Source organism: Lytechinus pictus, chromosome 2, assembly GCF_037042905.1.
Source record: "Lytechinus pictus isolate F3 Inbred chromosome 2, Lp3.0, whole genome shotgun sequence".
NCBI lineage: Eukaryota > Metazoa > Echinodermata > Echinoidea > Temnopleuroida > Toxopneustidae > Lytechinus > Lytechinus pictus.
Window position 1 is genome coordinate 45,786,809 of NC_087246.1, and position 15,991 is coordinate 45,802,799.

Sequence of the window (15,991 nt, forward strand, 5' to 3'; positions counted from 1 at the left end):
TCATGCCCAAGATTGGAGAACCAACGCTCAAACAGAATTGTTTGGATTTGCTTGAAATGTTACATTAATCGAGGCAATTTGCAAGGTCAATGACTGTCCTCTTCGAAAAAGGGAACAAGTTAAAGGTTTCTTAATATCGATCGTATTTCCGCATATGGTCGGTACCCACAGCTATATAAACTACGGATTTTTTTCGATAAAGAAAAGCTGAATTAATGAACTCACAGATCATAATATGGCCAGACAAAACTACTGGAAAAATACTAAACCCATTGAGGGCAACATGGTTTACAATTTCGTATTCAGAAGAAGAGCATCAGCTTCACTGAGGAGTCCTCGTTTGAAACAAGAAACATAGGGCCTATATAATTATATTTATATGTGCCGTCTTTCTCTCTGGAGAAACTTCATAATTTTTTTAATCCATTTATTTATTACCAATCATTCCATGGACCCCATGGAAGAACAGTAGAGTCATGTCGACTTAACTGAATAAGGGCTATCCATGGGCTATCCATCCGTTTCGCATTTTTGTGTGTATTTTTTATACGGAAAACAAATACTATACTATACTATAGCCCACACTGTAAAAACTGTGGTGTTAAAAATGACACCAGTTGGTGTTAACAGAGGACCACACCCTGAGGTGTTAAAATTACACCCTCGAGATTTACCATAACACCAAATAGTGTAAATGTAACAACCAAGGTGTTGCAATAACACCTATAGGTGTTAAAATAACACTGTCAATTTAACACCGGTGTAAAATAACTGGTGTGGTCCTCTATGTACACCGGTTAACACCACAGTTTTTGCTGCCCACTAGTAACCACGTTTACTATTCTGTAGTCGAATAAATTTTAGCCTTTGAACTTGTGAACTTGCAGCCAATGGCCACTGAAAATTAAATCCCCCAAATAATTTATTTGATTTCTCTGGCTCGAGTTTGGTTTACTAGACGATTGCTTTATCACTATGTATGCTATGGATCTTGATTGGTGTTAAAACCCTCGGGTCTTTAAACGCCACATACTATACTATTCCTTTAAAGGGGTACTCCGGGCTGAAAATAATGTCTTAATAAGATAGGGCAAGTTCATCGATTAAAACGCTGAAAATAAAAACACTTATATGGATTTCGTTATTAATATTTAATAGATGGGCTGATGGTGCCCTGTCCTTTTTCTTAATTAGATGAAATCACAATTATTTCATAAATGTGTGTGTGTGTGATATGTATCCCTTGTAACATGTTTTTACATGTGGTAGGGATATTAAATTACCAGCTTGCTCATAGCATATTGATGAAGGCATGCATATAACTGCTTCTCCGAAATACTAAAACAAAAACTTCCGATTTTGATTAAGTATTCGGGGGTAGTATCTTGTTTGTCTTATTTTACTTAATAATCTATTTATATCATATTATTTTCAGCCTGAAGTACCCTTTTAAAGATGCTACTTAAGTTTAAACACTCCCGGGGACGATGATGCCAAAGGAGATTTGCTATCTCAGACGACAAGGTGCTTGGTATCGCGATTTTAATCAACCGATTCGCGACGGTAATGATCGATCGTTCAGTCGAGATTTAGATACATCAAAGTGCAAAAACCCGACACTAAATTGGTTGGCGCTTCATCACCTCCTCCTCCACTGAAAATAATTAGACTGCAGATATCGTCTGATTGAACTGATTTCCTACTTTCGAGAAAATTCTGCGCACTTCGGCGCTCAGAACCAAAAGTCATTCCATCATGGATTTTTGAAAGAAACAGATTTACAGTTATATATGAGAGTTCTGGCATACTAGTACGAAGAGCATTTCAGGTTTCATTGATGCAGGCTTCACACTCATGGCCATAAGCAGTGGCGATGGGCACGTATGCCCGCCCCCCCCCCCCCACATCCCTCCCCAACCTAATTTTAGAGCTTACCTTTCTTTAAAATTTCACGAAAATGGACGTGAAGTGCGAACCAAATCCTTCCTTTTCCAACCTATAACTATATTCTTACCACACCTTTCTGATAAGTTCTGTCGCTTTACTGTCTCACTTTATAGTTTAAAAACTTTTACGACCCCCCCCCCCCCTTCCTCCTTGGACACACACAAACATTTGCAGAATGCCTTGTCACGGTAGGGTAGACCAATATTTGTCTCCAAATGGACACAAGAATACGAAGAATTGCATATCATATAGCAATTTGGTCGTTGGTGAGCAATCGTACGGCCACCAATGGGGTTTTGAGGCTTCAACAAGTTGAAGGGTACCTTGGTGAATTGCGGCTAGGTCTTTTGTTTGTTAGAAAAATAAATCGAAGGCTGTGCAAAATGTAAATTTCATCGCATTCAAGTGCCACGGCATCGACATGGGAGCACTATATCGCTGAAGACAACTGAATATTATGAATATCTTCTTCTTGATTTCTTCATCAGATCATTCTATACTTATTACATTTACCCAACAATAAAAAACAAGTGGAGTGCCTCTGGCAGACTCACCTGCATTACGCGATTCAATATAATAGTAGCAGTGCTGATTTTGAAAAATACTATAAAATGATTATTCACAAAAAACACATTTCAAATAATGATACAATATTATGTTCATTGACCCTAAATGACATTTGACCTAGACCATGTGACCTAAGAATTGTCAGGGATACTTGATTACCCCTATGTCCACATTTCCTAAACTATATCCATAAACTTTGAAAGTTATGACAGCTATTTCATAATTACCCCCCCCCCCCCCGGTAGTAAATGCGAAAACTATCTAATGACATCGAAGGGTAACGCCAATGGGCACCATGAACTAAAAACGTGTATAAAATACTTGGTGTAGTCTTCATAAAACATTGTTTTCGCAGTGTGAAGAACTGAGGAGGCAGTCTTTCAAATGCTTTCTTTGCCAGCTATCATTCCAGCTTGGGAAGACATGACCCGGGGCCGATGAGGGTAATCATGTATTCAACCCCTTTTTCCGATTTACGTGATCCAAAGAAACTGAATCTCACATTCACTGCAGGCGACAGTTTGCGACAATGCACGATCCCCTGATAGTAATCGGTTGCCGCATAATAAGCTATATAGAATGGGCAACATTTCCCGCCAAAATCCAAGAGCGCGCCGAGCGGCAGAAGAGGGGGACCTGACGTCGGAAGGACCTGTTATTTCATCAGGGGTTTCAAATTAAAATAAATGGGCCGAATAAGACAGATTGAAACATTATTAAATGGGAGATATGGACACAAATTATCATAATGGGAAAAATAATGAATAAATGTATATACATGAGTAAAAAAAGGAAACTAAAGAATTAGAGAATAAATGTACATGAGTAAAAAAAGGAAACTAAAGAATTAGAGAATAAATGTACATGAGTAAAAAAAAGGAAACTAAAAAATTAGAGAATAAATGTACATGAGTACAAAAAAACACAGGCAACTCAAGAATTAGTGAAAGTAGAAAGCACATTATGGGGAGAAATAATGTACTAATGTGTTTGAGTAATAAAACAATGATTTTTTTAAAGCTGGAGAGAAGTCAAGATAGATGATTGTAGAGAGTGAAAACGATTGAAAGTGAGAATAAAGAGAAAAATCAAGCGTATAATAGGGGAAGGGAAGTGAATGAATTTAGTGAAATATCATATTCAGCGTCAACAGTTACGGGCGGTAATGTGAAAGATCCGATTTTACGAATTCAAGTTCCAATTTCACGAATAGATCAATGTTGATGTTGGTACAATAAAGTTTGAGTTCCTTATTTTGTGCATTTTCTTTCCTTATTTCAATTACTTCCAATTCGGTCTTCATTGGAAATATATCTTTGAACAAATAGCACAAAATAAACAATTTGTAAGTGATGAGATGAGTATTGCAAGAATATTTTACTTTTTTCTTCTTCCTCTGAATTTCATGTTTCTTAGTTGATAAAAATCAAATGCTTGCCTTTATCAATTAATGCTCTATATCCTTCTTATAAAAAGCTAAAGACTCCACTTACTTCATACTATAATAGATGTCTCCATTTGGATAGATGCGAACTAGTCTGTTTGGTTGCGTGACGTCATGATAATTCGCCTGTTTCTCGTTGGCGAAAAATAAATCCGGAGCCCAGATCTGTTCTATCATGTCTTTCCCGGAACCTAGGTAGGGCAAGTCGGATTTATTTCCGTAGGCCAGTCTCGGATCGTTCCAGTATTCTTTCAATAAGATGGTCATTCCGAAATCCTGGAAGAAAACACATTGCTATTCTTAATCGCTTTCTCTATTTTGGTCGATAGTGAACCTATCACTCGTACATGATTATTATAGCATTCATCAGCGTTTCTTCTTCAAACACTAAAGTAAAAGATGAATGTTAATTCCGTTTAACTTTGTTTGCAATTTATTAGTATTAATTTCCACTTTTCAATTTCATAAGCAATATCATAACATTATTCGTTAAGTATTTAACAAGCGTATATAAGCCTACCTATCATATAAACTGACCTATCGTATAAAAAGGGTTCTAGGACAATTACCCCAAGACAAGTACCCCCCGGACAAATATACCCCCGGACAATTACCCCCCGGACAACTAACCCGGACAACTACCCCCGGACAATTACCCCTGAGGACAATTACCCCCCCGAGGACAATTACCCCCCGGATAATTACCCCCCGGACAATTACCCCCGGACAACTACCCCCCGGACAATTACCCCCCGGACAACTACCCCCGGACAATTACCCCCCCCCCCAGACAATGACCCCCCGAGGACAATTACCCCCGAGGACAATTACCCCCTGGACAATTACCCCGAGGACAATTACCCCCCGGACAAATACCCCCAGAAAATCACCCCTTCTCTCCAGCATCAATGTTAGAATTAAGCAGGACCCATTGTAAGTTTAGGTCGGTGGCACAGGTTTTCGAAATATTTTCTACTTTATCTTTCGTTAATAACTTTTTCTTTCTCTTTTATATTGCTCTTTCTCCTGTTCTCTCACCTTTTTTTTTTCTTTTTTTTTTTGTTTAGCGGCGCCTTCTGCATCATGAAAAATGGGGGGGGGGGGGCTTGCACCCGAAACCTCCCGTTTGGCTATGCATATATACATCAGAAAATTGGCCCTCATACTAAGTTTTCATAGAACAATTGAACACGATTAGTCATAATAACACTAACACTGTCAAGTAGGACCTACAAACCTGTTATTCTAAAACAATTCAACTAACAAGAAGCTAAGAATTATGAAACAATTGGTGCACATTCCAGATTAAGTTGTGGCTTTGTAACTTAATACAGTAAGCTAAAAAACCTTATGCAAAGATAATACACACAAGATCACCTTGTAATTTTACCATTTAGGCCCTAAATGGTAAAATTACAAGGTGTTTTTGTGTGTATTATTCTTGGGTGAAAGCAATTAAACATTAAAAAAGGAAATTACTAAATTGTAAACAATATGACATAATCAAATACAGTGTTTTTTCTATACAAATTGGCAATCATGATAGTATACAATTCGTTTAAGGTGCATTTTAAGGACGGTTTGCTGAAAATATTAATATTTAGACCATAAAACGGATATTTTACAGAGCACTTGAACAAATCAATTTGTAAATCAAACAAAATAATGAATAATGTCCGAGCTGAAATATGCTTTGTATATCGACTTCAAAACTTGATATTTTAAGCTACATATCAGCCTTTTTAGCAAGATATGTATCTCATCGAACAGGCTATGCGATCGCGAAGCGCGAGCGAAAAATTTAATATAGTGACATGAAATATATTTTTCATTTTCATTGTTTCATTTTCATAATTTGTGATTATTATGACTAATCGTGTTCAATTGTTCTATGAAAACTTAGTATGAGGGCCAGTTTACACATTTCTGATGTATATATGCATATCCAAACGGGAGGTTTCGGGTGCAACCCCCCCCCCCCCCCCATTTTTCATGATGCAGAAGGCGCCGCTAAACAAACAAAAAAGGAAAAAGAAGAAAGTGAGAGAACAGGAGAAAGAGCAATATAAAAGAGAAAGAAAAAGTTATCAACGTAAGATAAAGTAGAAAATATTTCGAAAACCTGTGCACCGACCATAACTTAAAATAGGTCCCGCTTAATTCTAACATTGATGCTGGAGAGAAGGGGGGATTTTCTGGGGGTAATTGTCCAGGGGGTAATTGTCCTCGGGGGTAACTGTCCGGGGGTAATTGTCCGGGGGTAGTTGTCCGGGAGTAATTGGCCGGGGGGTAATTGTCTGGGTAGTAGTAGTTGTCCGGCGGGTAATTGTCCGGGGGGTAATTGTCCTCGGGGTAATTGTCCAGGGGGTAGTTGTCCGGGGGGTAATTGTCCTCGGGGGTAATTGTCCGGGGTAGTTGTCCGGGGGGTTATTGTCCGGGGGGTTGTTGTCCTGATCCCTATAAAAAGCGGAATTCCCTCATAATGTTCATTATGATGACTGGAGATTATCTCTAGGTGTGAAAACTTGAAGAGCGAAAGAAAATGAGTTCAAACAAGATGAGGCATGTCCATCCATATTGGGAATTAATTTATAGTTCAATATTCGATCGGTAATTTAATCTTCAAATTAACACGTTCTCTAGTTTAATAACACCCAGTGGCGTAATAAGCCATAAAAAAAATTTTGAAGGGCCAAAAGTGGTGTTGGGGGCATACATTTTAACATTTTTGATACAAAAGTCTACTTTTGCAATAGATTTTGACATAACATTCAAAAAATAATATCACATTCCACCCTTTTCTCTCTTTTTTTTTCTTGGTCTCAATGTTTTTGGAGGGTTCCATGGCCCCCGAGCCCCCTCCCCCTCCATCTGTACGCCAGTGATAACCCCCAACCCAGTTGAGGTTCAGATCCCACAGGGAGAGAGGATGGTAAAATAAAAGTTATAGATTACATCTCCCTCTCCCATCGTTGTACACAGAATGGGGTGAGGGCAAATATAATTATGTACACGCGAGAAAGAGGAGTGGTCGAGCTTATTCAGAGAGCAGATTTGATTTTATTTCATTTTTAATTTTACTTTATATTGTTTGGAGGGTATCTTTAATTTTTTATCTGGTGAACATATGGAAAATCCCCTTGTTACCTCTCCGTCTTCCCACGCTGCCCATTATATATAATTTGTAAGAAAAAAACGAATCCTTGTGTTTAGATTAGTTTTCATAGTGCCCTAACAGTCGGAAACTTATAAATTGATGAGAAAAATAAGATCAGACATTTCGTTTTTATTTAAATGGGCCTCTAATGCATGAACATACACACACACAGACTCCAACATCTTAATTACATACATAAAGTTCATCAATAAAACAATCTCTTTGGAGGTTTTTGCATTATTAAAGACAGGTACAACGGAAAGGGCAAATGGGGGTAAGATTAATGAAGGATCGGGACAGATGGTTCTAAAGGATAGGGGAATAACGAAGAAAATGGTTGAGGTTTTGCTTCATGCTCTGCCGGACCTCGTCACGGCTAGATGCGGCGTCCAACGTAGAACAACAACCTCAGCAAAACGGTCATGACATTCAACTCTACAGCAAAATGACGCCACTATACTGTGCAGTGTGCATGTTCATGCTTAAAGACAATTCATTCCGCCTTAACAAAAAAATCTGAGGATTGTAATGAACAGAGGAACATTAGAACCGTTGTTTTGGGGGCATAAACAAACAAATTCATTTGTACATTGTAATTGTTCCTGTGTTGGTATCATTGTTATCCGAAGGGATAACTCGCGGATACGGAGGGAGAATTGGCGTCACTGTGACTTTGGTCGTAACAAACGCTCAGACTATCAAGGAAAAGGTATAAAACAAGATACAAGTACATCTTCTGCATTGCCTTATCGTAACTTTCCTTGTTTGGTCATGGCAGGCAGACAGGGGGATGAGACGCCCCTCTCCACGTATGTATACACAATTCGAATATTGAGGGGGTGAGGGGGACAGGTCACACCAACAGCCCCTCCCGTCTCTCCTCTCTCCAGAATCACCACCCATGTCTTGTACATACCATGAAAATCCTCAAAATACTGAATGACATTTAAATTCACGCAGGGAACTAACCATGCGTAATTTGACGTCATACCGAACATAGATTTCATAAACTTCTCCGCTATGGGGGCGCTTAATATATTCTGGAAATTGATATTGCATCATGAACGTAATAGACCTACTATGATGTGATAACTAAACTATGCTCAACACAAACTACAAGTGCTATACAAGTATGCGTATATTTATTAATATGTTTAATTCAATCAATTTTTAAAAAAGTTTCAAAATGTTCGATTCTGCTGTAACTGAATATTAAATATGTCAAAGAAGGGTTTTTCATCAGTTGGAGAAAACACCCCGAGTCAGGTTCGGTTTATTTGTGCAATGAAATCTAAGCTGAAAAGTGACCACACTGGAGATCTCCAACACAGACAAGCACATGATTGTAAAAGAGTGTACGATAATCGTTCGAAAACAGATATTTGGGTGATATGCCATGCTTTATGTGTCAATTTATCAGCAATGACACATTTTTTTACAAGAATAATATTTTTGAATACATGATTATAAACACTTTTTTGATCGTTTTATTGGATTCTGATCAAATTAATTTAGATCGTTACCAAAAAATGGCATTTACCTGGACTACATGAAATGAGAAAGATAAAACCGATTGATAGATGGTGTAAATAGATTCTTACCATCGTAATTTCAGTGACGGAATCCAAACTAATGATATTGATACTGCAGGCGACATTCGTAGCTGCTCCTGTACAAAGAAAATAAAAGAAGACACAAACAATGATGATCGACCATCCAATCAAAAATAAAAGCCACTCGATTTCAGAAAATATTGTATTGTAATGAGTAATGAACCTTGAACTTGATTCATTCATTCATTGTCATCATGACTTGTGTTCGATAGATATCAACACAGATTTACACTAACCATTAACTGCGAATGATAAGTAGGCCAACTTCATTTTATCATTCTTATTTTTCTACATTTTAAATTCCATTTCCATTTAGTTCAACCATCAATTTTACAAACTGCAAAGGCATAACATAAAAGCAAAATTGTTTGGCACATACGACTAGAAGGAGAGACTTGAGTAAGGAGCCAGCAAAACACAACATTTTGGTGGTTATGCTTCAAGAGCCCACAAATTTGGTCTTCTTTATTACAAATTTGGTCTTCTTTATTACAAATTTGAACAGTTTTGACGGGAATTGTTCTGGAGCCTCCAATTCCCGTGAATCAGTAAAGATATATACTTCTATTGTGTCGCTTGTGTCTCGATAAAAGTTAGTGCATGTAGAATGAGCTTCATTTTGATTATAGGCCTATTTATGCATGTTTGCAGTATGTACCAGTAATATCATCAGGGGGCCGTTTCATAAAGCTGTTCGTAAGTTAAGAGCGACTTTAAGAACGACTGGTGATCCTTTCTTACGCGCTAAACCATCGCCGATTCAATATACCACTTACCGCAAGAAGGGATCACCAGTCGTTCTTAAAGTCGCTCTTATAAACTTACGAACAGCTTTATGAAACACCCACCAGATATAAGTAGATTTTCTTCTAACTGCGATACTTATTTATAAACATTATGGCCCGTATTCTGAAGTCGGGTTTAAATTAAACTCAGGTTTAAAGTTGTGGTTTAAGTATGGACAGCCAATTGTTACATAAATCACTAACGGTAGAGATATCATATTTCAGCTCATTTGGCTCTCATATCATTCATAATTGTCTAGGAAGTATGTATAGATTATTGTCTTCACCATCGATGAATCAGGAAAGAGCACAGTAAACATAAGAAACGCACAACCTAATAAAGAAAATGATACTTTTGGCTTCCCATACTTAAACCACAACTTTAAACCTGAGTCTAAGTTAAACCTGACTTCAGAATACGGGCCAGTATTCTTAAAACTGAGATACACACTTAAAATTGAGCAAATTTGTTACCCAATTGTTATTTTTTATTACCCAAGTTGGGCAGATTTTAGCCAATAGTTGGGTGGATAGTATATGTTTCCCAGGGTTGGTTGAAAGTTGGGCATTTTTGCCCAACTATTTTAAGAGTGTAAAGTCCCTACCCCAAGAATCTTGAAACCTTTAAAACATAACATGTATAGCCCAATTACGGGATTAAATCATTTCAAGCAAATGAAAAGCCTTCGAAATCGTCAAAATAAATTCCGATCCATGTCGTAATGATCACTATATCATAATTATCATATTTAAGGATTATGCGGAAATTTTATATTTCTTGAGAAGAATAATAACCAAGTAAACGAAAAATGAACACCGTTAAACAGATACGGAATCTTCTCTCTCTCTTAATTCGTCCGTTTTTAGTAGAAAAAAATAGCCGTTTAAATTCAATAAGAAAAGTGGACTTCATTCGAGACGGACATCATTGCTAGACTCATCGAAAGGAAAAAGGGTAAGTATCTATTTCATATTTTCGAATATTTATGTAATTACTTTTACGGACATCGCACTGTAAGTGATATGCGTAAAGAGAGTTCAAATATTCAAGCACAAAAGAAAAATCAATCTTATTTTATTATTTTGTTCTTGGATAAAAAGGATATAACCCAGCCAGTAATCAATACTTTAGAGAAAAGAAATAGCATTTTAAAAAGTATATAACCCAATATACTTTTCAATTGCATAAACTAAACAGAACATGAGATAAAAGTTTATATTTCAAGGATGAAGCCTTGGTACAATCAATTTCTGAAAAGTTCAACAATAAAAATGAGCTCGATCAATAATCTCGATGAAATCTTTATCTTTCAATGTTTAAGTGTGATCCTTTTGGAATTGAGAAAAAAAGGAAAGTATACAGTGCGTATCAAAAAAAAGTTTACACTTTGAAAAAGCCCTGGGAATTAAAAGATATAGAAAATGTGGGTAATTTTTTCACATATAATCTTGGGTTTGGGTCTCATCTATTCAATGAAAGTAAACGTTTTGACAGAATGTTACACTTGAGTGAGCACTGTCCATTTTTGTAAAGCTCGCAGAAATCTGTTTGCGCAGAAATGCTCGTTTTCACGCTGTGTCAAGGGGAAAGGGCGAAATCAAACTTACCCTGCGAAACATTTCTCATACATTTCCCTTGCACTGTTGGTCAATTGAAATAAAAAGGATCCATTCAAGCATTTTGTAACAAATTTGCCACCCAAATTGAAATTTCAGCACTTAGTAAACACAAACTTTACCCTTTTTGTGCCAGCTGGATCTGAGGACATGAACTGAATTTGAACAAAAGTTTATATCTGACATCTCCAGCATTTTTTTCACTAAGTTTTTATAATTTAAAGTGGTTTTACATTTCATTTTTTATTAATACTTGTTTCTCCACACTTTTCCCAAGCTTGACAATGATTAACAAAATGAAAGTCAAGCCTAAGCAATTTCATGTAAATCACAGCTCAGTGTAAAGCAAATATCGTCACGATGGCCTCGGTGTGTGGGGGAGTGGGATGGGGCGCAATGCACTCTTCGAAGTTTTTTTGGCAAGGAAACAAGTTAAAAAATGTAAAAGATATCTTCAGATCAATTTTATTAGCTAAATTCAACGTGTTCTTCATGATTAAGGTCTACTTTTATTCGCATAACTATTTCAAAGTTCTGCGCCAATCATTTTTCACTAACTTTTCAAAAGTAAGTGGTGCTCACTCAAGCGGAAATATTTTTCGTCAGTTATATCGTCATTTGTTCAAATGGATCTGTACCAATGTTAAAATGTGGAAAATGTTCAGGATATTACAAATGTATAATTTTACAGGATTCTCTTCTAAGTGTAAACTTTTTTTGATACGCACTGTATAGCTGTACACTGTTAAAAATAATTTTAACAACGCTGTTTGCTATGTGAATCGCACAATAGTTGTTTATACAGTTTAAAGAAGTGTTTATAATCTTAAACAACCATGCTTAAATTATTGATAATTAAATATTTGAATTTACACTTTGTTGTTTAAGACTTTAAACACTTGTTTAAAATGCTTAAACAACTACTGTGCGATTCACATAGTAAACAGCGTTGTTTAAGTTATTTTCAACATTGTAGATTTATGTGCTCAAGATGATTATTATCTTAAAGCTGCTGTGCAGTATAATATTACTTCCATTAAACATAATAAAGATTCCGTACTTTCAATGATATTAAACATTCAACTTCTACAAATGCTTAATATCATTTTCTTTTGAAAAAATTTTTGATTTAAAAATATGAATTTTACCCTAAGGTCAGATTTATTGCCCTTCCGTTTTATTATTCCCCGTATTGATTATGTAGGTCGTCCCAATGTTTATTTGGTATATATAAAACTACCATCTGAAAGTTTTACTCATTTTATCAGGTAGCTATACCTCCGAAACTGAAGCTAGCATCATCTCTGATCAATGTCGACTTTATTTTGTCTATAAACTTCGATGTGTGATTTAAAAAAGTTCGAATGACAAAATAGAGTTACTCATATACCAGACCAATTAAAATTGAACCATGGTTGTGACGTCATGATACCCTTTGCACCCCCCTTCCCGAGTCTGATACATTCAGTTCCGACTTGGAATAAGACAAATATCAGCAGATTTTTCCTAGCTACCTACAGCCCCTTCAAACTCATTATGATTATTACTATAATTTCAAATCCTATCAAGAGGGTGCCAGCACTAATTTAATTGTTACGGAACATTAGATTTCAAAATTGGGTTAAGGGTTGTGACGTCTTTACGTTTTATTTCATCACTTACGCTAATCCAGGCAGCGAGAAAATATAATTTGCTTTCATTTCAATATTTTGTTCACGTCTTCCCATGTTTTATCAAGGAGCTGATCGTATTAAGCAAAAGAATGGTTCGAAGGGGGATTGAGCCAAGTAGGTTGAATATGTTTTGATGGATGATTTCTAAGTCATCAAAAAACTTGAAAGTTAAAAAATTATGATAATATGAATTACTGACGCGTAGAGGCAGATCCAGATTTCCATAATGGACTTCCAAAACAGGCGACCCAGAAAGTAGGAATTCTTTCGCTCTACGTCATTTTCTCTTTCCGTGGAATCTCACAAGCAAAACAAAAAATAAGAGAGAAAGATGAATAATTGGATTCAGGTTTATTTGTGTTGGCAGAAGACGGGGGTGGAAGACGAGGTAAAATTATCGAATGTTTATCAGTTTATTTCACCTGCTTGGGATGAAGTCATTAGTGTTTGGTGATCGACAGTATTGAGACATGGTAGTTGGCAAATAAATCAATGAAAACTCAAGTAGTCTTGACATTTTGTAGAATCTGAATGCCTCATTATTGATCAAAAGGGACCGAAAGGGACCATCTCTTGTACGAATTGATCAGTTGATGATGTGGCGTTTATTGATCTGAAGCGACTGTCGTTGTTCATGCTGTTGTCTGCGGCGATGGTGGTTGTGTGGTTGTTTTTGCTGCTGATGATGTTGACGAGGATGATGATGAGGATGATGATGATGATCATATTAACGAGGATGATGATGATGATGTTGACGAGTATGACGATGATGGTGGTGATGTTGATGATGTTTACGAGGATGATAATGTTGGCGAGGATGATGATGATGATTATGATGATGACGATGATGATGATGATGATGATGATGGTGGTGGTGGTGGTGATGATGCTGACGACGATGACGATTATGACGACGATGATGATGGTGATAGTAGTGGTGATGATGACAATGATGATGTAATTCAATCGTGACTTGTATAACTGTAACTTTGGTGAATTGAATTCAATTGAATTTATTAAAACGTCACTGGCATCGGCCAATATTTTGTTCGAAACAGTAACATAAAGTCGTACAAAACAAATATACAATTTGAGGAATATAAGCAAAACAATATATAATTACAATATTTCATCAAAACCTAGGTCTACTTTTAGCCAATATATTATGGCATAAATAATAGAAAAGATGGATAAGCATGCAGGGAGAGAGAGAGGGGGGGTAGTGAGGGAGAGAGAGAGAATGTGTGTATATAATGTACTTTCATTCTCACCATGGATCATCCATGTTTTACATAGGCATATAATGCACCGTTGCCCCCCTTCTGTAAAGCCACTTTCCCTCATCTGTTTTGCCTTATATTATTTCTTTTCTTTATTCTTCCCACATTCGTAAAGATATTTCCCCTTATTTCTCCTGTCTAATGGGAGTTAAAGGGATGGTCTTGGCTGAAAACATTTGTATCTGAATAAATAGAGTAAAATTCACAGAGCAAAATGCTGAAAATGTCATCAAAATCGGAAAAAAATAACAAAGTTATTGAATTTTAAAGTTTATCGATATTTTGTGAAAACAGTTATATGCACATCGTAATGAATATTCATTATAGGTGGGCTAATGATGTCACATCCCCACTTTCCCTTTTCTTATGTTAATACATGAAATCACATATGTTTCATTATTTCATACATGTGAAATGATGTGTCTCCAATATGATAAAATAAGTTGCGGCAATAAATAACTAATGCACTTAATCAACTGTCAATCCAATTGTTTTAGTTCTTGGTAGAAAATTTTGAATAAACCTAATTTCATATAATAAAATACAAAAGAACAAGTGGGAATATTACATCATCAGCCCACCTAATGAATATTCATAAAGACACGCCTAGAACTGTTTCACCGGAATAATGCAAATCTTTAATTCAATAACTTTGTTATTTTTTATCCGATTTTGATCAAATTTCGAGCATTTTGCTTTTTATGAATTTTACTCTATTTATAGAGATATAACTATCTCCCGCCTGGACCATCCCTTTAAGGAAACGAGGCGCCGGGGTGGATTTCTTTGATTGTATTTCCCCCCATCATGAAAGAGGATTGTGTATTTGATAGTCTTTTCTTTGTCTCCAAGAGCATAGAAATATTATTTCCCCTTGTGTCTCTTACTCGTTCTTTGTAAATATTATCATGTAAATTTTATTAGTTTATATTGATTTATTTTTTATGAAACATGCTCTGTATAATTTCTTTCCATACTAACATGACAGAAACTTATATCAGTCTCTGGACCGAGTCTCCTTGTTCGTTTTTATTTCATTTATTTGAACAAAATTTGGTCATGATAAGACGACGATAGGAAGTTGTCCTTTGGGACGACAAATGCTTCCACGACAGTTGACAACTAATTTTGTGCCGTCTGGTGTAACCATTTCCATTCTGCGAATGAGTCGTTTTGGGTTTTCTTTTCTTCTTATTTTTCTTTTCTTTTCCTTTTTTTTATTTGTACAGGACATACTCGGAGTGGCGTATTAAAAAAAAACGGATCACGTAACCGAAATTCTCTTAATATCACGTCGTTGTTTTCATCAAAACACATTCACAACAGTCGTAAGAACTAGAGGACCGACGAAACCTCAGACTTAACGCATGCGCAGATGGTTCAAACGTCAATGTCATCGTCGTAGAAGCATGATCGTGCAAAAAGAAGCTCCTTACCAACTTCAAAATCAAGAACATCTTTACATGGGCACTTACCCCCATAGTTTGGCCTGACTCTGCTATCATAGGTTTGAAGTATTTCGTGCAAGATGGCGGATGGTCCGCTGAGACCATGACCGCCACCGGAAGGAGGATCGCTCTGCGATGACATCTCGGACATACAATCTAACCCACCACCAGGCTCGCTCATAGACACTGATGAAGGCTGCGAGTCAGGCGATCTCGCCGTGGCTGATTCCATCTTACTGCAGAAAATAAAACAGCAAAGAAAAAATGTCGAGAAAGTTAAATGGTTGATATTCATTTCATTTCGAATAATTTAACGAATTTTTATTAAAAAAAAGTTTATCATGTTCATTGCCAAAGTAGAGGTTATCATAGTTTTTATCACAAATCTGCATGTTTGAAATTGGATAAGCTTATTATCTTCCAGCATAATAGGCCTAGCTATGTATAACCACAAGAAATG

General features: G+C 36.4%; 1 protein-coding gene across 1 annotated transcript in view; it reads right to left on the reverse strand.

The window, feature by feature from the left end:
- LOC129271436 (glycine receptor subunit alpha-4-like) overlaps positions 1 to 15,763 on the reverse strand; it is a 29,272-nt gene extending 13,509 nt beyond the window's left edge. The window contains exons 1-3 of the mRNA XM_064094914.1: positions 15,559 to 15,763; positions 8,717 to 8,784; positions 4,008 to 4,234 (exon numbers count right to left, since the gene is read on the reverse strand). Of these exons, the coding sequence (XP_063950984.1) occupies positions 4,008 to 4,234; positions 8,717 to 8,784; positions 15,559 to 15,763 (500 nt within the window). The remainder of the gene's footprint in view (positions 1 to 4,007; positions 4,235 to 8,716; positions 8,785 to 15,558) is intronic.
- Positions 15,764 to 15,991: the final 228 nt, after the last annotated feature.